This window comes from Plutella xylostella, chromosome 15 (assembly GCF_932276165.1).
Source record: "Plutella xylostella chromosome 15, ilPluXylo3.1, whole genome shotgun sequence".
Lineage (NCBI taxonomy): Eukaryota > Metazoa > Arthropoda > Insecta > Lepidoptera > Plutellidae > Plutella > Plutella xylostella.
In genome coordinates this window covers 3,764,870-3,787,979 of record NC_063995.1, presented here as the reverse complement: position 1 = coordinate 3,787,979, position 23,110 = coordinate 3,764,870, and the positions used below count along the sequence as shown (strand labels likewise).

Below are 23,110 nucleotides of genomic sequence, written 5' to 3'. Positions count from 1 at the left end.
GCGATTAAATCTTTCGGCATGGCAGTAGCGTGGCGTGGCGGAGCGGGGGCGCCGCTAATTGCGCCGTTTTGTGAACAGGCCGCTGGCGTGCCTCGCAATCAGCACTCGCTGACTGATTGCTTTTTAAATAGGTTTTATGTTAGCTAAAAATACTTCCAAGAAAATTAAAGAAAAGCCGAAGGACCCTGAATGACGGTAAAGTTCCGTGAGCGATTGTGTCCGCGCTCCCCCGCGACTACTTGTTTGTGGAACGCAAACATTATTTAGATGGCTGTTTGGCTTGTAGCAGCTGCTATAAAAATACTTTAATTGGCTTTAAATTGTTAATTGTGTTGTCTTTAATAGGTTTTGATTGAAATCTACTATCGTATCGTGTCAGTTTTGTCTATTTAACGTTCAATTAACCTTCACATAGAAACACGAGTTTTATGCAAATATTTGTAAATACAAATGCTTAGCGGTGAACAAATCAAGTGTTCGTAGACACTCGGTGCTATTGCCTGCTACTGGCTGGCGGTGGCGTGACAACGGGGAGTTAGCCGCCTCATTGCCACCGACCCACTGAGGAAACAAATATACCTGCTTATACCGGATTACTGCTGGAAAATTGCAGATTAAAACGGCAATTATTTACTAAAGCGTAGAACACTTAATATAAAAGGCTATTTTATTACCGTTATGAACCTATGTACAGCTATAAATCCTTAATAAATATAGAGAAAGTATGTAGCTACTAAATTGTGTAGTTACGTTACAATATAAAACCTTTAAAACAAAACCTAAAGATTAGACGAGCAAAGAGGGCTGCACATGTCCGTAAGTATGTCAAAATAACAGATCGGATATGAATATGGATAAAAAGGTGTCTACTCATTAAATAAAAGAGTCATTATAATTTAATTGACAACATTTTAATTACAAAACACCACAAGATCATGACAGAAATCACTGTTGAAAATTGCTTAAGTACATCGCCGTCTGTCACGTCATACATTTAATACTTGTGTATTTTATACTAACAATAGATAAGTACATAATTATTCATTATATATTTCGTAAGTACAAGTTATACGTACATATATACCTACACTGGGTTTTGATAAAAATAATAAGTTAATTTCGTATTCATGGGTTCCAAAACAAAACTTGGTGCTTTCAGTGAAAGATTAAATAATTTTTCCGGACTAACAACTACTTATACTTTTTTAATTTATACTTTAACATATTGCCAAGGAACCGTTTAAAGAACAATTTAAAGAAAACCAGTGGCATGCCAGTATTTTCAAGTGAAATAAATTATTGTTTTATATGACACCGTTTAGATGACATAACTTCTACATAAGTAACATTTTCTTTAATAGATCCTAATCATTATTTATCTTACCAAGCATTATAATATTATCTATTTCTCTAATTTAATTACACGACAATCATATTAATTATAATATACATATTTTATTCTTAAAAGTAAACGGCTTATAATATCACATATTTTGGACAGTGTCCGTCTTGAACAAATCGTCCCAAAGCATACAGGAGACATTGTCGGCCGCTAGTTCTGTACAACATAGTCCACATGAGTCTCCACAAAGAGCTACAAGTCACTGGAGTTCGTTAGTTCATCGAACAATACAAGAGAGGTAACTCAGATAATGGCGTCAGAGGTTAAAATCACATTCACTTGTTTTTTAAAGTTTTCAGCCGTATTTTGTCCGTATTTACCACTGTAAGTTCTGTGTTAATATAGTCACTTCACAATAAATCTACAGCCAATAGTCTTTGCCCTGTATGTATTAACAAGTCCGTCGCCCGCCGTCCAGGAACCTCATCATCAGTAAACAATATTTTCCTCAGCTTTAGTGGAGCAGTGCGCTTCCCTTGAAAAGTCAGGTGTCTCAGCTCTTGAGCAGTGCGGTTAGACGTGGATGGTTTCATCGTCATCTTCATCGTCGGTGCGTCGGTCGGGCGCGGGGTCGGGCGAGCGCGGGGGCGCGGGGCTGCCGGGGTCCAGGTCGGGCGAGGGCGAGCGCCGCGCCTGCGCGTAGTACCCCAGCGCGCCCAGCGCCGGCGCGCCCAGCCCGCCCAGGTGCGCCGACGGGCCCGGCAGCCCCAGCCCCAGCGGGGGCACGCCGCCCATAGGGGCGCCCGGGTATAATCTGCAGACAACAATGATGGGTTATTGAGGGTATCTTCAACTGTGGAAACTGGTGGAGGCCGCAGATAGAATGAACATGTAGTCTACCTGATTGTACATATAATTACTTTTGTATATTGTGCAATAAAAGAATAAATATAAATAAACATGGAAGAGAAAGCAAAATAGCCGTACATGCTCAATATAAAGTAATGAAATGTAAGGATTAGTTAACCATACAGAATATTGGAACGCTCATGTTCATATTGATTTAAGAGCTTTCTTCGAAAACACAGTTTTTTTAGTTCTGGAGACAGTTTATTTTTATTTAGAGCAAATTCAAGACGTTACAGAAAGGTACGTACCTATACGGCAGCGGTTTCTGCAGCGTATTGGCAGAAGCAGCGGCGGCGGCGTTGGCGGCGGCCTGCCGGTAGTACAGGTCAGCGGCGCCGGGCGCGGGCTGCGCGGGGTAGGCCGGCACGCCCGCCCAGTAGCCCCCGTACAGCCGCTGGAACGCCGCGTAGTTGCCCGCCTCGGCGAGGAGTTCCAGGCCCACTGCTGTCTGACGCTTCCATTTCGTTCTGTTGAGGAAGGTAATGTTAAGAAAAAAAGAAGGAAAATTCATTTATTTCATACACACATAGAAGTTAGGGTTGTGTTTGAGGATGGTGATGATTAGGTTGAATAGTTATGAATATAGGAATTCTGAGGCCAAATTCACATTTCAGATCGTGTTAATCGTGTAGTACTTATTTCTACAAATATATGTATTATGATTTATTGGCATCTCAATAGTATTGAATTATATCTATACGGAAGGTCGCATCTTAAGTTACGCCAAATAAATCAAAATTCAATACGTTGATAAAGTGTTCACGGTCCATTAAAAATTCCAATAAATCGATACCCATCCGAGTATGAATCACACAAGAAATTACACAAAACGACTCATACCACCATTACTAACTTAAATCGACTCTAAAATTCAGTAAACTATCGTTTACGGACCCCTGGGCCCATACATCACTAACCCCAGAATGCTGATGTGACCCTAATGTCGTCTAATTTGTCACAGAACCCGATGCACAGTATAGACATCGCAATGAAATAAAATAAATAAAATAATAAATTTAACAAAACGTCTTGAGCACTCGCGAGGTCGCCGGAGCGTGCTCTAGTGCTTTAATTTGATTTATTTCATTCGTTGGGAAAGGGTGAATTCAAATAAAATATAAATTACGCCATATATTGTTGTGAACTACAGTGAAAGTGGATAGAGTTTTATTACAAATTGCTGTATCAGTATTGTTAACTGGCAGTAATGAGCTAACTTGTACCATTACATGTGTAATTTTAGTTTTACAACTGGGAATAAATTTGGGTTTGTTGTGTTAACCGACCACTCACTAATGTATTCAGAATTTATGTAAATCTTGTAGCTGTTTTCGTTATTTCAGTTTCAACAGGCAAAACTCTCATAATCCTACAATTTATAATCTCATTCCATGATTATGGTCAAATATGTAGAGATAAGTAAGTATTTTGAAAAAATACTGATGAATTCACAAATACTTCATTGTTTTCTATCTACATGGAAACCTAGATATGTGTCTACAATTCGGAAAAGTGTGCCTATGGAATAACTTAAGTCAATTTGATGAAGTAGCTACCTACTCATATCCGTAAAACACAGGGCGTTCAAAGAAAATGATAAGGACAAAACAAACACATACATTCTGACTTTTTAAATTTGTGTTGATATATTCTATTCTATTCTCTGTGGGGGTGTAAGTACCTGCACCTGGCTCACTCGAATGGAACCGTTGTGCATATCCCCAAGGTCTAAACTGCCTTCCTAAGCTTGGACCATTTCCCCACCACGCTGGTCCACTGCGGGTTAGTGGGTTCACATATCTAGATGTGCTAAATCTAGATATGCAGGTTTCCTCGCGATGTTTTCCTTCACCGTAAGAGCGATGGTATACATTGTACTTAAGTTAAAAGAACTCATTGGTACATGTCAGCGCCGGGATTCGAACCCACATCTCTGGCGTGAGAAGCGGGCGCGTACCCGACTGAGCTACCACTGCTCCTAAACCCGACTGAGCTACTACCGCTCCTTGTGTTGATATACCTATACTTACATATTTTTATCTAGGTATTAAAATTTACCTACTTAGGCAAAGATTTATCATCTGAAAACCGCGACCATTAAAATAAAACGCGTTGCTAATTTTAAAATAAATTATTGTCATATAAAACTGTGGGGTTAGCGCTCACCAATTTAATATAGCTCGTACTGTAACCCCGATTAGTTCCGAAGTGGTGCGTTATTGTAGTGAAGTGAGCTTTTTATTAATTCCAAGTGCAATTATTATTATTGTGGTAGCATCATTATTGTTGTCAGTGTATTGTGGTACCGCGGGCTGCGGCCGGGGCGACGCTTCAGTGGTTCCGTCGTTAATTAATTTTTCTAAATGGATCATTTAATTTCATTAAATGTAAATGAGGGGGAGGTTTAGATGTTGTTGTTCGCTCGTCCTTTTGTGATTAATATTGTGAATTTTATCCGTTGCAAATAAAAATAGATGCTATTTCGATTCTAAATGTAAGAGACCACTAAGAGACCCATTTTTACTATTTAATAATTCTATCGTAGACTTTACAACCTTTTTACAACATACTCAACCGCCTTTCTCCAATTGGTAAAGTCTAATAAGACGTAATTTCCGTTAGAGCGAGCAGACTGTAATTTAAATATAATAATAACAATTTGCTTTATATTCAGTAGCAGCATCCGCTGTAAGATTGATTGATCAGATCGTATTCATTAATTACGACTCATATCAAAGGGAGCTAATTGTCGCGCGCTCAGTGAGAATGCTCAGTGTCACCTCCCCCCCCCCCCCCCTCCCTCCACCGCCGCCAGCGACGAACAAAAAAGCTCTTGAAAGCCACTTAAAATTCGACTACCATCTCAAGAACTCCAAGCAGAGAAACTTTTGTCTCCCTCTCACGCGCTGAAAGCTCTCGTCGAGCGGGTTTCTTCCGTCTCTGTCCCACAGGTGGAGTCTGGGTACGCTCCGCCCAGCGGTTTAGTGATTTGATGCTGCGTGAACTGATTCAATTGTTGTGCGGAGAAACGCGTCCGAAAACACGCCTTAACCGTGCAAGTTAAAGACGAAAATCGTCCGGTAAAACGATTCCGCTTACGTCCCTGTGCGAGGCGAGGCTGTTTATCTCGATTTGGGTTTTCGGTGGACGTGATGCGAATTCGGCCCGTATCCCCGGCGCAGAGAGCCGCATCGACCCGCCGCCGCCGCCGCCGCCGCCGCCGCCGCTTGCGAGCTTCCGCCTCCACACACAGCGGGGCGATTTGAGCTTTCTTCGAACGTATTATTTATACAGAGCTTAGAAAGTATCAGAAACATGTCCGTCGAAGAAGTATTACGGTTCGATTCTTCTGGGAATCGCGCAGCGAGGAGTTTCATTGTTTATGGCTGTAGTTGCTATGAATTTTAAAATTCATATTGCTTCTACACACTGAAACAAAGGCACTTTATCGTCGACTTTAAATATTAAATTTTCTATCACCCCTGACCTATAACTATCCTACTATTCACTGTTCATTTGTTCTTTCGAGTCAAATTAACAGTGAAAATAAAAATAATAAAGTAAATCAAACTAACCAAAGCATCCGTATGATGCGTCACTGGCCAAACTTCAACATCCTAAATGAATAGCTCCAGGTATGATTGCTACTGGCTCCGGCTATTAAAATGAGTCCGAAGCTAAAATGGCACTGGCAGTATTATGATTAGAGTGGGCCTAAATGATAAGCTCGGTGACCCCGGAGTCCTTGGTTCGATTCCCGGCGTGTCTCTGGAGGGCAATTTGGCCATTCGCAATAACAGATTAGGCATTTCAGTTCTTGGTAGCGAGTTCAAGCCCCGAATTATGTAATTAGAGCTCCGTATGAACTCACGTGTGGAATTTTAAAATGTTGACTGTATTGAATTGTTACTTGCCGGGCATGGTGTGTGCAGGTGAGTGTGCTGTGTAGCTAGTACGGATTTATTGGTAATTTAGTTGTTGGATATGTCCTGTGTCATATTAAGTTGTGCGTTTTGATGTTTTTTTGCTCTAGTTTCTCTTTTTCATGTACATGAAAAATGTTGGGTTACCCGTAAGTTACTTTTCTTTTTACCTGAATATTTAGATAAGAACACAATAGTTAATTTTCTAATTTGATTCATAAAGGTAACCTATCCCTATTAGGCATACCTATAGAAAACGTAATTAGAAACGAAATTAATCGGCAAAACACATGTTTCAGGTGTTCAACTTTCATCAACATATTGATATTATGCATTTTTAGGAGAACGATTAGATTGTAAATTGTACAATAATATCAAATTACATTCATTGTCTTACTACGAGATATAAAATTCATTTTATTTGTACGTAAAGTATGTGACAATAAATTTATGTTGATTAGAATGTGACTGGTTTTTAACCGCATCTCAATTTTTTTTTTTCAAATTTCAAATTTTTCTCAAAGCTTACATGCTTAGTTATGCGTCCTGCAAATTTATTCAAAGCTTTTACTAAAAAATATAACTGATCCGTTCATTGCCATGTTATTAGCAAATATTCCCTTTAATCTATGAGAATCGTGCGTTCTGCAGTAAAACGTTACGAATCGTATGTCATTACACAGGGTGCGTCATTAGCTAATCGCGGGCGCAGTCGCGACCGGCTAAACGCCGATAAACGCCGCCGCCGCCACCGCCGCCGCCGCCGCCGCCGCCGATTACCGCTTTACGACCAATCCGCAACCCAATTAAACGTCCAGCTTGAAACGCGCCGCGCCGCAACCGCTCATTTGCCTAAATGATATTTTGGATATTTGCATTTGGTGATGGCTGTGAGATGCGAGGGTATTAAGTGTTATAAATAATGGTGTGGCGGTGGCGGAAGCGGCCAGGTAATGAGTGAGCGGCGCCGCCATGACTTGCAGCCGCCGCCGCCGCCGCCCGCCTGGACCGGCTCTTTGTTACCACCATTTAAAACTAAACTCGTCAAAAATAGTTAAAATTATAATTGCTAGTCTCAATAGCTTTGTGTGTACGCGAAAAGACGCAATTAGCAAACTATGAAAAGGCACTAAACTTTGTTTCTGTCTCTAATTATCTTCACAAAAGCAATTTTGAATTAGTTAAGCCGACCCAAAATTAGGATTGTTTACCTTTTAATAACGTGGAAAAAATAACAATTACCGGACGCAAATGAGTAGGACGCGGCCACGCCCCGCCGGCAAACGAGCCGCTTCCTCCGCCGACTCGGGGCTCGGGGGGACATCACGGAAAAAGCAGAAGAAAGTGACCGCACACTTCTTCTTCTTCTTCTTCTTAGCCATTTTCAACCTCAAAGGTGTAGGCCTCCTTCAGTCTATGCCACTCATCTCGATCTTGGGCTATCTCTATCCATTTGCTACCAGATGTTTTCCTTATATCGTCGGTCCATCGCATTTGTGGTCGACCACGAGGGCGTGTCTCGCCATACGGTCTCCATTCCAGCAGCGTTTTGCACCACGAGCCATGTTTTCTGGCGACGTGACCAGCCCATTGCCACTTCAGGTTCGCTACACGTTTGATGACGTCAGTGACTTTACTTTGTTCTCTGAGCCATTCATTTCTCTTTCGGTCCCTCAGTGTCACTCCTACCATCTTGCGTTCAATTGCTCTTTGTGCCACTCTGAGCTTGGAGAGAATCTCTTTTGTAAAAACCCAGGTTTCGGCCCCGTATGTAAGCACTGGTAGGATACACTGGTCATATATACGAGCTTTTTGCTCAGCCGTGATGTTCATCTTTAGAGCGAATTCAATTTTGGAGTAGGCTGCCCACGCTAGTCTTATGCGCCGATCAATTTCATTTGTCTGGTTTTTCTTTCCCATGACGACTTCTTGACCAAGATAAACGTACTTCTCTACCCTTTCTATGACGGTTTGGTTTATTCTGATGTCCATGGTGTTGTTGGGACAGTTCGTCATGACTTTGGTTTTATCCAAGTTCATCTCAAGCCCAAACCGCCCTGAAGCATCGCTTAGTTCTTGTATCATGATCTCAAGGTCATGTGGGTTGTCCGAGAACAAGACAATGTCATCAGCGAATCTTAGGTTATTCAGCCTGTTTCCTGCTATGTTAAGACCCCGATTTTCCCACTTTAACAACTTAAAGATATCCTCAAGCACCAGTGTAAACAAATTCGGAGAGATCGTGTCACCTTGCCTTACTCCTCTCTCTATCCTTACTGGATTCGTTTCTGGTGGCAGGTTTACCTTTAAGCTTGCGTTGTGGTAGATATTTTCTATGAGTTGCGTATAGCGGTGGTCAATTCTGGCATTTTGTAGAGACTGAATGACTGCCCAAGACTCCACACTATCAAAGGCTTTCTTATAATCTATGAATGCCATCCATAAGGGTATCTGATATTCTGTAACCTTCTCGATTATTACTCTCATAGATAGTAGGTGGTCCATGGTGCTAAATCCGCTTCTGAAGCCGGCCTGTTCGACTGGTTGGTAAAAGTCCAGCTTTTTTGTCAGACGATTGGTAATAATTTTTGTCAGTAGTTTGTAGAGCTGGGATAACAAACTGATGGGTCGGTAATTGTTTAGGTCTGATTTGTTTCCTTTTTTGAATAACAGGATGACAGTGGCACTTTCCCATTTTTCAGGTATTCGACCTTCTTCTAGACACCTGTTAAAGATTTCTTTCAGAAACTGTATGACCGGATCACCCCCCATTTTTACCATTTCTACTATGACATCGTCTTCACCAGGGGCTTTTCCATTGTGCATCTTGCTCAAGGCGAATTTTATTTCAGCTTCTGTGATCTCTGGCACATCTTCGGATCCAACGTTTGTTATTGTCCGCGTCACTGGTATTTGTGGTTTAGGGTTCCTAGACCTGTATAACTCTCGGTAATAACCCTCTACAACTTGTAATAGCTGCTGTTTTTCAGTGACTAGGTTCCCTTGTTCATCATTAAGCTTGGTGACTTGCTGTGTACCAGGTTGTAAAGCTTTTCTAAATACTTTAGGACCTTTATACTTATTAATGATCTCCTGTACTACTCTTTCGCGATATGCCTCGAGATCCTTTTCGACGTGCCTTCGTGTTTCCTTGCAGATGTTTTTAAATAAGTCTGTGTGGCTTTTTCCTTGTTTTAACAAAGACCTTCTTTTCTCTAACAGATTTTTAGTTTGGTCTAAAAATCTGTTAGAGAAAAGAAGGTCTTTTGGTTTGGGACCGCACACAAAAGCCATTAAATCCTTCAATTAACTCCAATTTCACACCCTTTCACGAACCGAAAAATCGAAGCCCAAACATTAGTTTAACCGAAATTATAGAAAACCAACAAAAACGGGCGCAAAAAGTGGTCCTCTATTGATGATGTAGGCGCCGCGCGGTGTGCGGCACCGGCGCAGGCGCCAGTTCACACAAACACGTAATAAAGTAGCTCAAAGAAGAAGCCGATATCCCTAAAATTGTAGAGTCAAGGCACCATACTTCTGGAGTTCTTCACAGTCGCTAAATAGCTAGGCTAGGTTTCCTTAACTGAAAACCTGCGCATTAAAAATCCCCGACGGCACAATTCGGCCGACCATTCATCGACATATTCCTAATAATCGATCTGAATCATAGAGTTAAATCAATGAAAGGACCGTCCGCGTCCATTTTTTGTCGGACACAATAACTATATAGTTTTTTACTGTCCGGTACGAGGTCGGTAGCGGCGAGGGTCTAATTATAAACGTTTGTTTTTCGGAATAGCCGCGCCGTGTACAGACAGTCTTCACAAAATGTTCAAGCTCTAATGTATTTAATACTTTACCTATTTTTAAAGAAGCAAATTTTCAGTGGCCGCACTCTGCAAAAAGTTTACAGACAAAATGCATGCCTACAATAGCCATCACATTGCACAAGCGAATAGTAACATCTTAGGAATCGATGGAAGGCACGATGGCGGAAACCTTTCAGATGATGATCATCATTGATTTTTAAAAACATATCGTCGCAAGTAGGTTAGCGCCTTAGGCCTATACTATAATCTATACCTAGTCAACATACATAGGTAGTTACTATTCCCCATGCTGAAGTTGGTATTTTTCAGTGACTAGAAGAGCTGAGTCAAATTAGCTAGGTTTGAAAACCTGAAGCCAATTGTTTTTGTTTCTAGTGGTTCACCAAGTGCCTATCTGTGTTGACGGTACAGCAGCGTCCACCTGCCGGCCGCAGCAATCATCTAGTAGCTGGTGCTGAGTCAGCGTGCTTTTGATCCCCCGACGCGCTCTCACGACGCCCTAGCACCATAGTGGGATATACGCGATTAGTGATCGCTGTATCTATGGTTTAAAGACCCTTTTTTCTAAATCTATTTTGTTAATTTATCCTAGTCAATAAGGATGATAATAAGAATCATATTGTTTAATATCCCTCTGAAAACCTATACCTAAATATAGAGCCTAAACCTATAACCATGATTAAAACTATATTGCTTTCATTCATTCCAAGTCCATTACCTGGTATTCAGATGAAGGTTCCTAAATATAACCTAGATACCTACTACTTATGTACAGTGCCTAGATATTTTCAAAGTAAAAAAAGTCTCTAATAATCTCTAACCCTTCCTTCATCTGATGGAGACCCGTGCCTCAGCAGTGGGGATGTACCTAATGGGTCGTGATGATGATGATGATATCTCTAAAAAACGGTATCACTGTATCTCTCTTCTTAAGAAATAATCGATTATAAATATTTTCATTAGTAAAAAAATCGATATGAGTCTCGGCAAAAAACGAGTTAACTCTACCATCATATAAACACAAGCAGCTCACCTCCTATTCTGGTACCAGGTCTTGACCTGCGTATCCGTCAGCCCCAGCTTGGCGGCCAGCTCCATGCGGTCCTGCACGCTCAGGTACTTCTGTCTCTCGAAGGACTTCTCCAGGGTCTGGAGCTGGTGGTCCGTGAAGGCCGTCCGCGCCTTGCGCTGTTTCTTGGCCAGGCCCGAGGCGTCGCTGCCGCAGCCCTTGCTGGACACCTCGTCCGAGTCGTCCTTCACTCCTGGTGGATGAGACGGTAATATAATAATTAGTAATAAGGTTTTGGGTGGCGTGCTTTGGGAGAGGCCTACGTCCAGCAGTGGATTGCTATAGGCTGATGATGAAAGTTTGGGTGTGGGGTGTGTTTTTTTAGTTTATATATATATCTGATTGTTATGAATGGGTTAAAAGCCGTTATATCTTCTTTCTATTTTTTTAAAATTCTGATTGATTCATTAGTCTCTTTACAATTTATTACCTACAGCGTAAAGATTTTTTTAAATATATTTGTTTCCCTGTTGCTTTAATCTTCGCGAAAATCATAACAACTCTACAGCAAAAGATAATAAACATGATTTGATAAGGGAACATTATACCATTGACTTTATTATAACGTTGAATTAAAAATAAGATAATAACCCTAATGGATTTCTTTGTCAGGGTTCTCTTGATTCCTAAGTCGACCTCACACTGATCTAAATAAGTATAGATACCTAATTGAAAGTCGACTTATTAAGACATCAAGCCGAAATGAAACTACAAATTACGACCTACATAGACGACTTGTAACAGCACATATCATTATCATTTTCGAAGAAATGTGTCTACAAAGTCACCTGTTAGGTATGACCCGTCCACCTTGCGCCGCCCACGCGCCAGCTCGCTACAACACTCATTATCCGTGGCATTACACTACAAATCGATCAATCACACGACACTACATTCTTAACAATAATTCGATAAGCTCATTTCTTAGTAAATATTTCGTCAAACCGCATCGAGATTCGCTTGGACGGCGAACGAAAGTGTGCCTCAACGTTTTGTAGCTATCGTTCAGTTTGCGACGGAGGTGAAATTTGGGGTTGTTTTGAAGGAGATTGTGTTTTGAGTGTGGTGGTTGTGGTTGGTATTGGCGTGGCAGACAGTGCGGGTGCCTGTGTCCTCGGGCGGCCGCGTGGGGCTTCTTGTGGTCAGCGCGCGCTTCCGCCGGCCGTCAGCCAGCGACTTAAGAAACCATCGGATCGAGACACTTTTGCCTGACGTTCAACCAATCTTATTAGTAAAATGGATAAGGTATCGCTTTGCTTTGGTTACCACTAATTTAGCTTTTCAATTGAACGAGTTTTTGAAAGTAATATTTTTAAAAGCCATACAATTAATATTTTTTTTGTATATCTGATAGCATGAGTTATTGATGGCCCAATATATAACTAATATCTCATCAAAACACTTGCACAAAATTATAGAATACACAATGTCAACAATGAAAACTAATCTTGCAAATGCATTCACTACGTTTCCACCATTTTCCAACTACACCACACTATAATAGACCATATCGAGAACAGCAGCATAAAATGAATAAAAATGGCCGACTGATCCGTGTTATAAACGTAAGTGGTGTAACAGTGGATTAAGAGCGTGTATGTATAAACTGAGCGGAGCTTGCATTAGCGCAGCCAAGTGTGGGAGCCGGCCTGCGGTTTGCGCCGACTGTTCACCTCTCACGGAGCCCTGGCAGACCGAAACCACCCTTGTTACCTTCACCGTACAGGTTTTACAACCAGCAGCAACATGTTGGCCGACCGGGGCTGCTACCACTGCCTCGGGTACGCAAATGCAGTTTTTCTTGATGTTCGTTATCGATTTAATTGAAAAAGTATCTGTACGCTGATGAGCTTAAGATAGCCATACTGAATGTTTAGGAATTAGGAAGTAATGACGATGAAATTAGTAATTAACGTTTTTTTATTACTTGAACTTTTCTTACAAAAGGTTTAACCTTTGACTTTACCACCTACTCGCTTTGTTGCATGTTGTTAAAACCTACTGTTCTTATCAGATGTAAAGGTCCGCAGGTCGGTGGGTGCTTAACGCAGCAAAAACTTTTCACACACCCTTTTATCAGTTGGTGATATAGAATAAGTATAATTATTAGGCCCATTAGGGTTGGCCGCCATAAATTTTTATTATAATAAGGTCCAGCTGCCGCCAAGCGGAGCGTGAAAATTATAATCATTAGTGCACAATAAGCTACGAGTACAAAATAAGCGCAAATATTGTAAGCTACTCCGTTTAATGGGAAACTAATTTATTTTCGATGTAATGTGAAAATAAGTACAGTATAGCCAAGGTAAGTCAAACACCATTAAACAAACTATGTAGGTAGCTGGTATTATTAAATGAATAAGTTCAGTTTTTGCCATTACGCTTGTGGCTGAAACATAAGTAGAAGGCATGCCTAGGCCATTCTTGCAGTCGGTTAGCTGGCTAGACTGATAATGTAAAATGTGCTAATTACGAATAATAGCTTACAAATATTCAAAGTGTTGGTAGTAGTTATGAAACTGGTGTTGAAAAAAAATCGTTTACGGATCGATTAGTGGAAATAGAAACGAATGTGTGTGAAGTATTGCAGTAAGTACTGCAGTTTGAACGACCGCGGGACATGCGAGACGACGTCGGCACTCGTAACCAACTTATAATCATTTTAATTAACCTCATTTGTACTGTACTTCTTGGTGTTAAGTACTTTCACAACATATTTCATCAGTTGCTGTGCTCTGGAGCCCTGGTCCTGGGCAGATAATGTGTGCAAGATATCAGATTGGGGTTTACAAAAGGAGCGGTGGCAGCCGCGTGCCGGAGTTTTTTTTTGTAGGTGTAAGGAATAAGCTTTCGTAGCTTTACTAGTAGCCATAACTTTATAAATGTAATCGGTTAAATAGCAATTACTATGCAACTGAAATTTGTTAAGAAATATGTTAATTAAATACAAATATAATTATAGATAAAAGGTAATCGTTGGTAATTTTTTTTTTACTGTAGTGAATCCAGTCAATGTTATAACGAAGGTTGTCAAGGAATTTATTAGTCAGTTAACTAGCTATTAGCACAATAAACATTTGCTAGCTCAGTGCTGTATGTACTATGTATACAAGCACTGCTTTGAATCGATTTAACGCAAAAAGCTGTGCGCCCTACCTGTAGTACATGCAAATAAGGATTATAATAATATTGTATTTGTGCGGGGGAGGGCGCCGTTAATGTGTTTATAATAGACGAGGGCTATTCCTAACTGATCAATAGTACAACTTGTGCTTTATAAAATGGATCAAGTTTCAGTAGCTGAATAAAACCTAAACATTTAAAAAAATAGTAAAATAACCTTTGACTAAAATACTGAATCAATCTAACCTAAACAAAAGTATTTAGCTACGGACTGTAGGAATATTATTAATTATGCATTAAAAAGTCAAGGTATATTTAACATAATTATGTTACTTTGACTGGTTACTATTTGTACGTACTGTTAACGACCAAGTCTAAAAGCTCAATTTCAGTACTGTCTCTCTAAATCAGTCTTTAGTACCATAATCAATAAATTTAACAGCCGATTTATCAATTAGTTGGCATTACTAATTTACACTATTGATCAACATACAAAAATACGTAATATTTGACACACACTTTTTCATTGCTCGTGAGTGTATTAATGGATCAGCGAGGAATGAGCCGTCAGGGCACAGTGCGCCTGGCCTCGGCTGGACAGCTCGGCAAAGGACAACTGATACATAACTTAGCGACTAATTGAATATATCATTATTTCTAATCACATGATTGCTACAATATTTCTTATGTTACACTATGTAAAAACAGATATATTTTCAAAAAAAAATTATCTTTCCTATACTTAGGCACCTTGCTTCAATTTTGTCCAATACAAACTCGGGTACCTAATAATTAAGAATATAGATTATTAAGTTAAATCAAGTTATAAAGTATTGCTTCAAAAAAGTATGTTATTAAAAAATAAGTGCTTTCGAATTTGTCAATTTGTTTTTTCTATGTACCTACCTAAAACTACATCCTTGGAGTAATTATCGTAACAGAGCCTTCACTATATAAAATTAATTAATAACTAAGCAAATATGTAATTAAGTGGTATCAGCGGAGCATGTACCAGCTCATGTTTCTATGGCGCGGGTAATTACCGCGATTGTATTACCTAACTCCGACAATTGTTGGCAATTACGCAGTTAGATTTATTTTATTCGACTGAAAGTACTAGGCACCCGGCAGTAGTTAACTTGGCGAGTAATTATTTCTTTCTGTTCATTCAATTAATTACTTATAAACTGTTTTATAAAGGCAAATTACGTGAGCGTTATGCAGGTGTAAAACAAGGCGATCCATGTCAGAGGAAACACAGTGAAAGGCTTTACACAGCTCGTACGCAGCCTCGTAATCACCATGTACACTTACGATTAATTATTTCAAAGAATAACTTAAAACTGGTAGTAGGTACTGAAATCTTTTGTGGTATGTGTTGGTGTGTATAGTGAAGGCTGCAGTGCTATAAACGAAAAATTTATACAAATTGTCCCTTAACCGAGGTATGATAATACAAATAGGTACGTACGTATGTATATATGAACCAAAATCTCAAAGCTTCTTTTAGCGCAGTCTTTAATACATCTGTATATAACTGGGCCTAAAAATATATAACAATATACGTTTATAATCATTTAGCTGCGCACGGGGCGACGGGGCGGGCGCGCCGGGACCCGGCAGTAGTTACGGCGGGTAATCGACTATTTGCTGTTTGTACAATTTACCTAATTACTGCAACGCTCGCTTTCCAGAGCAGCGATGCAAGAAATTAATTGATATATAATGAGTTGAGCCGAGCCGTGTGAGCCGCCATGCCGCGCTTATGTCACTAGCAACAGTAGCAGCCATCGCATAACAATGCGCACGACTCATGTGTACGACTGCGCAGGCCTCGTATGAAGCCATTTGAACACTGATTCTCACTTTTGTATGGAAATGAAATTAATGGCATCATGTTCTATTTGATTTATATGAGCTGGTTGCACTTTAATGACTAACTAGGTACTTCTGCTTCTGATGCAAAAATTGCAGTTCTAAACAAGAAATCGTTTTATTGTAGGTAAGTACCATGTTAGTCGTATTGAGTAAGCTATTGGTTATAGAATTAATGGTCCAGAATTATAACGAATGAGAAATACCATTTAAGCGCTTTATTAAGCAATCTTAGACATAACATGGTATTTAAATTTTAAAATGGACTTTAATAGTAAATTGGGCTGAAAGCTACTAAATATTTGGTGTTTAATATAACATGGCTGATATATCACTGCAGCTTCAGTTGAAATTGAAACGTACAAAAATGTTTATTCATAGCTATAAAATTTGTATAATCCCAATGGGGTGCTACAGAGTGGCATTAGAAGTAGCATAGGGCATTTGAAGCTTACAAGCATGAATGACGATGAAACAAAATTCTGAAGCACGAGCACAGATAACTTCAGCTTCAGTTAGAATTCTTCAGAATATCTTCATACTTTTCTGAAAGGAGTGCTGGAGCAACTGCAATGTATGTACCAGTATAACTTATATAAGTCAAACTATATCCAACCAACCAACTAGGAAACCACCATACTAACACTAAACTAAAGAACCAATTTATGTAACATCACGGTCCCCGTGACATAACTCATTCGTGACATGAAAGCCGGTATCGTTTTGGCACATCGTATTGATGTGAAATCGAATGAAAAATTATGCATTTTCCGATCGGCTTTTCTAAGTTATAGCTCAAGTGGTCGCTCAGTGCCCATTTCACGCTCCGCTCACAGATACGATCTGCCTCGAGCATCAAAGAAACTCCATAACATAATGGAAAATATGTAAAACTATCATATTCATTCGTTCAACTAACATGCGCTTCACTTTATACATTCATTAATTAATTAAAAGTAATTACACAAGATAAATGGACGGCACATAATTAAACGGTAGATGCTGTCTCACTCCCAAGGATTAGCTCTTCACCCAAATTATACATTTCCCGTTTGACAGATTCAACATTAGTACAACTAAACAAACTGGAGCTAATCCCTATGAAAAAAAAATTTAATCAAAAAAGTCTTGAGGAGAGCTTTTATATTTTAAAATCGGACTCAATTTCACAGCTCACATCGCCTGTCAGCGCGGACACAAAGCCGCGAATAGGAGCCGTATTATAAGGGACTTTAAACTGGTCCTATTTATATCAATGATAATCTATTTATTGTTACAATAAAAAGTTTTGATGTTATCAACGTCGAGCGATGAAAGAATTGTCACCATCCGTCGCTCGATCGAGGGCTCACCTTGGCATGAGTAAGTTATATTGCACTCTATGTTGTGGATACTTGGGTGGTTTTTAGCTGAGCAATAATCGCGTGAGTGGCGAGGTAAGCAGCTTAGTTGAACTGATGGAGAGCATTTGAGGTTTGACGTCTCGAGTAACAAGCTGGAGCGTGGAGAGCAGTCGCGGCCCCCCATCCATTCTTTTAGAAAGATAAACCGTACATATCAGATTTTACACTATTGTTTTGCAATTAATGTTTAGAAGATTTTGTAGGTATATAATTACACGCAATTTCATTAACGACATAAGTATCTAGTGACAAAAAATAGGTTTATACATGAGAACAATTATTTACGATGTTGTCAGTTAAGATGGTCATTTAGTAGTGTCAAGGAGAACACGGCGGCCGTAGGTAATCTTGTGGTAAAATCTACATAGATATAATTAAGTTTTTCTATGAATAATGGCTGATAGATTCGATGGCGCGGTCACACCCGGCATCAGCCTCAGATTAATTAGCTGGAGGTGCTGCTTGTGCTTGTACGGGCGTTAATTGCTTTAAACGCTGTATTTTTTCACATTCTCAGTAAAGTGGGTTTTTCAAATTACGAGAAGTTTTGTGTTTACAGTTGCATGAGACGTTTAATTGCCGTCAGCGGATGTTAACTCCGTAATTGGGAGGTAGATGCTGAAGATAATGCACTAAAGAATACAAGTGGAAAATGCATGAGCGCCAACATTGTTTTTATGCTCCTAACGAGCCTTTTCTTTTATTATTTACACATTTTATTAATATCACATTCTCTATCTCTCGCTTATGCAATACGGCTCTAACTCTAATTTATTAATAAAATATGCTGTAAGCTATTTAATTCAAAAAGCGGTTCCTAATTTAAAATGCGCTCCGTAGTGACAGTTGACAAAAAGCTGATTATGACGTCAGTTTTTTCTTTTCCCTCGTCCCGAGAGTCCTTTTCAGCCAGGATTAATGCGATCCGTTTTATAAGGGCTTACTTATCTCGCCTGGCGCGATACCACCGAGTTGTATTTATCGCAACCATTATAAGTTTTATTATTTAATTTATTTAACGCCTTAAGTTTATCGGCTTGTCTATTAAATTGTTGAAGGTATAGTGTCCTGGCATTCAAACATTATTTGTGACATCCTTTCAAAATGTTTAGCTTATGTGCCGTGTGATTTGTCTTCACATTAGTTGTGCAATGTTGCTCCATCCAACAATTAACAATGTTATCTAATCGTCCACTCATCCAATGGCGGAATAACAACTACAATAATCGTTATAAATTATTTAAGAGAACAATTTACTATTTTTAATTACGAAAAATGCTGAACTGCTGATAATCTCTTCTACGTGTTTCTAAAAAAAACTCAAATACATATTTAACACAAAGTTTAAGTGGTCCTTATTAGGCTTGTAATAAATTTAAAATAATCTTGATAAGGCGTTCTTGTCTAACACTAATTAGGCGGGCGCGGCGGGTGCCGAATTAAAATTTAATTATATTAATTATTTAAGTTATAAGATTACACGGGACAGGTAGGTTGCCTGCATTTCGGAAATATTTCACATCGAGGTCAACACCAGCGATCGGTTTTAGAATCGTCTCGGTAATAATAATAAATTCATTTATTTCAGGTAATTTTTCATAATTACAAAAATAACCCATAATAGGGCGTGTCAAAATGCTTATGCTGAAGGAACTTTAAGCTAAAACCCGACCTTAAATGTATTGCTGCCTTGCTTTGACAGTATACGGACAGAAAGAGACAGGCATAGATTGAATGCCACATTAGGTTTGCTGTTCAGATGGTGTATTTTAGTAACAAATATTTTTTTTAAACACTTAGATAGATTAGATTAGATCATTTAGATCAGTTTTTCGATACTCATATTACAGGCTCTGCCTAGCTGTTGTTGGATTGCCCTGAGTGAAATATCCCCAGATATTATTACGATATTTGTTTAAAAGTTGAATAACAGAAAAAATATAAAAAATATACTAAATCATCACTTGTATATAATATATAGGAAGCTCAACTAAAGGAGTTCTTACAAACTTCCAGTTGGCCAGCGTAGATAAATTATATTTTATGCTTGGTAATCTAGTAAGGAAGTTCAGACCTTAATGACGTAAGCACTAAGGTAACATTCGAGTGCACAAGGTTCAGGACTTGACACCTATATATTTAATTTGATATTGAAATACTAATAAAATGTCATAGGTAGAAGGTAAAATATGATTTAAATAAATAAATTTCAAAGGTACCTTCATTTATTAGTAATGTATTTAGTCATTTATCGTCAAGTGTGAATCAGATGCCCAAAATACATACATTTTGGGCATCTGATTCACAACATCAATTTTTATCCACCCTGTACCTATAATATAAATTGGATACGATATGATACAATTTTCCAAGAATAACTGTTCAAAAGCTACAACAATTAGGAGTATAATTAAATACACATAAAACCACTTTAACGAGCAAACAAAACCATTAGATGTTTGATAAAGTTTCGGACTTAATAAAGTACGAATAACGATAAAAAATAAATAAAACATAAAGGTGTTGTCACACTGCATCGCTGCGCGCCCGTGGCGCTCGATGTGACATCGCCCTAAACACCGGCATCGGGTTACATTCACTCAATCAGGATCCTTTTTTTATTTCGGTAATTAAATAAAACAAGGATTAAAAAATCTTCATTGACTTGCTTTTAGAAGAGATTCTAAACTTTATTTTACTGATGAACAAACAAAAATGGAACGGTATTAGTTTGATTTGGCGTGTTCTGTTTGTAGCTAGTTAGTAACTGGGCCAATTCAATTTTTTTTTCTGATAAACAATTTGATTGACATTGTACGAATAATATTTTTTCTATCTAATAATTGAGTTTTCTTTATTTCCGTATCCGTAATACATAAAATATAATTATTAATTTAATTATTATTATAATTATATTAACCTATGTGTGCAATATTGTGTTAAGAATATGATTACTCACTCCTACTATTAATAATAATCATTAATATTAACAGAGAGAAACTAAAAAGTATGGACAATTACAGATTTCCTCTAAATTTTACAATGAGCAAGGCGCAATGAGCTAAAACTAATTAACAAATAAATATATTAATATTAAATGTAACTAGTTAGTTTAAAGTTCGAAATAAAATCAAAGTTAAGAAAAGGATAAAAGTACCTTGAAAATATATAATTAAATTTAAATAAGCTATGCATTCCAAGTAAAGATGACACATGTTACTACTCACATACCAACGAATTAAAAAGGGGGGAGTGGGGAGGGGGGGGTGGTCGTCAGCAATGGGCTAAAGGCCTAGGTCCTTTATATATATACCTAATAACCGTTTATGCTGTAACATTCTGAAGAAATGAAAATATTCTATCAGCATGAGCAAGTAAATCATACCTAACATTATTATGATAAGCCCCCGGGTGAGACCGGGCCGGGTGTCGTCCGGGCCGGGTGTCGACCGCCGTGATACACCCGGGTTACCCGGATTGCACGACCCGTGTCAAAGTCACTCTCCTGCTTATACCTTCCACACATATACATAGTTATCTATACAATACACTACTCCCTTTTGTTTTGTTTTAATATGCAATAGATGTTAGTTTGTTAGCATTTTAATACGACGTATTTTTTGGAAAAAAGTAATGTTATTTATTCATAACTATATTTATACTATTCATTATTCGTACTATTTACGGTACTTTATAAACATTAAATGATAAGTAAGGTTTCAAATAATGCAAGTAAATACCAGTTAAAGTCACCAATAAAATTATGCAAAGTTGAACTAGATAATTGCAATGGCCTAAAAATTTGGTGAACGCGTTGATGTCTAATGTATGAAGATTTGGGCTCCCGCTACAACGCTACGCCGTAGTCTTCGTAGGCCTATACGACTAATTAGGAACATCTTGTTTTTTTTTTTGTTTTTCCGCTTCATTTACACTGGAGTTCGAAGCCCCTTTTGTAAGGTGACATGGTGATAAGATATCGAGGTAGGAGACTTTATTATACCTTAATATGTTGCACAATTTTGATTTGTGTATGTCTAATGATCGTTAACTCGAAAGTATTGGTGAATTTGCTACCGTAAATGTATAAAAATCACTGTTTTACTTAATCTTTTTAAATGAAATTCAGAATGTGCAAGGCGTATGATAAAGTAGTGTGGTACCTGGTGAGTCGGTCCCGGAGCGGTCGGAGTCGGAGTCGCGGTGCGCGCTGAGGTCCCGCGGCGCCGCGTCCAGGATGTCCGTGATCATGAACCTGGTCCGCGGCGCGCGCGCCTCGCGCTCCTCGCGCTGCACCGTCATCGCCAGCGCTGCGCCGGCGGGGCCCGCGCCGCCGCCTGCCGCATCCAGCGCCCACCGCGCCGCCACCGCCGCCGCCGCCGCGCCGCCCGCACCCAGCTCGCCGCCGCCCGTCACCGCCCAGACATGCTCACTTCACGTAACTCTGTCACGCGAGCGCCGCTTCTCTTCCGCAAGCACATTCCGCACACGCTGGGAACCCGATTACTTCCGTCGATAGTTTAACCCACTTTAGTGTTAATTAGGTATGCTCCACTAATTAATTGGCCGCGACACGAGCTTCGGTTACGGTAGCGCGATTGTTGGCGATTCCGATTTTCGTATTTGAATCCGATTCAAAAGTTACAAAAGTCACTCAACGAGACGTGGAATTCAAAAAGTTTTAAAGTCACTCGTTAACTTGATAAGTTTTAACTAAAACAACTTGTGAAGTGCAAGTTCACTGAACCGTCACGTCAGATATACGACCACTTTAGAAGATGGTGTAAATAAAAAAAGAGTGCGATCGTTGTAGAGCGGACACGCGGTGCGCTGCTCTCGGCGCGAGTGTCGGAGCGGGACTGCGGGCGGCGCGCGCTGGGGGCGGGGGCGCGGCCGCGGGGGCGGGCCCGCGCAGCCCCCGCCCCCCGTCGCCGCCACCGCCGCCGCCGCCGCGACAGTGACATGCCTCTAATGCTCTTTTTGCCGCCGGGAGAAAGCTCCGCGCGGATTTAAGCTTTTATACGTGGGTAAAGCGCTTTTAAGGGAAAATAAAGAGCTCTCAGCGGGATATCGCGCTTTATGGCAATGTTTCACCGAAAGTTGATAGCAAGCTACAACGGCAACGTTTGTAATTGCAAACGTACCTATATACATTAGGTAAACGATAATTTCTACTTTATAGATTCACGGAATTTTATGTGTCTATTTTATGCATGTATTTATTTTTTATATCATGCTGAGATCATATTTAATATTTGTTTTTTTTTTCTTGCATTAGATAACATGAACCTATGTTCCATGTCACAGGTTCGCTTAGTGTACTTAAATGTAACAAATTCTTTAATAAATGCTTTTTACTTTACTTTACTTTAAGTATGTACATGTAGACATTACCTTGTTTAGGTACCTAGCGAGGCAGTACCAATGTGGGACATTATGAAAGGTCTGTATATAAATTGTAAATGAAACTTGAATATGTCGTATCAGAGCTTAAACAATCGTGGCCAATGCTGGGCAGACGATTCGACTTCAAGCAACTTCCACAAAGAGGCTGCAAGCGATGGCATATCCTTCCCGGCTTTTCCTCAATATGGCTCGCGACCTATCACGTCAGCACAGATATATGCTAGTAA

General features: G+C 39.5%; 1 protein-coding gene across 1 annotated transcript; it reads right to left on the bottom strand.

Moving 5' to 3' along the window:
- Positions 1-1,275: 1,275 nt before the first annotated feature.
- On the bottom strand, positions 1,276-22,351 carry LOC105393042 (homeobox protein B-H1). Its single transcript, XM_038108508.2, has 4 exons — positions 21,641-22,351; positions 11,041-11,269; positions 2,500-2,718; positions 1,276-2,156 (listed from the first exon to the last, which is right to left on the bottom strand). The coding sequence occupies exons 1-4, from the start codon at positions 21,777-21,779 to the stop codon at positions 1,916-1,918; spliced, it is 828 nt and encodes a 275-aa protein (XP_037964436.2). The 5' UTR covers positions 21,780-22,351; the 3' UTR covers positions 1,276-1,915.
- Positions 22,352-23,110: the final 759 nt, after the last annotated feature.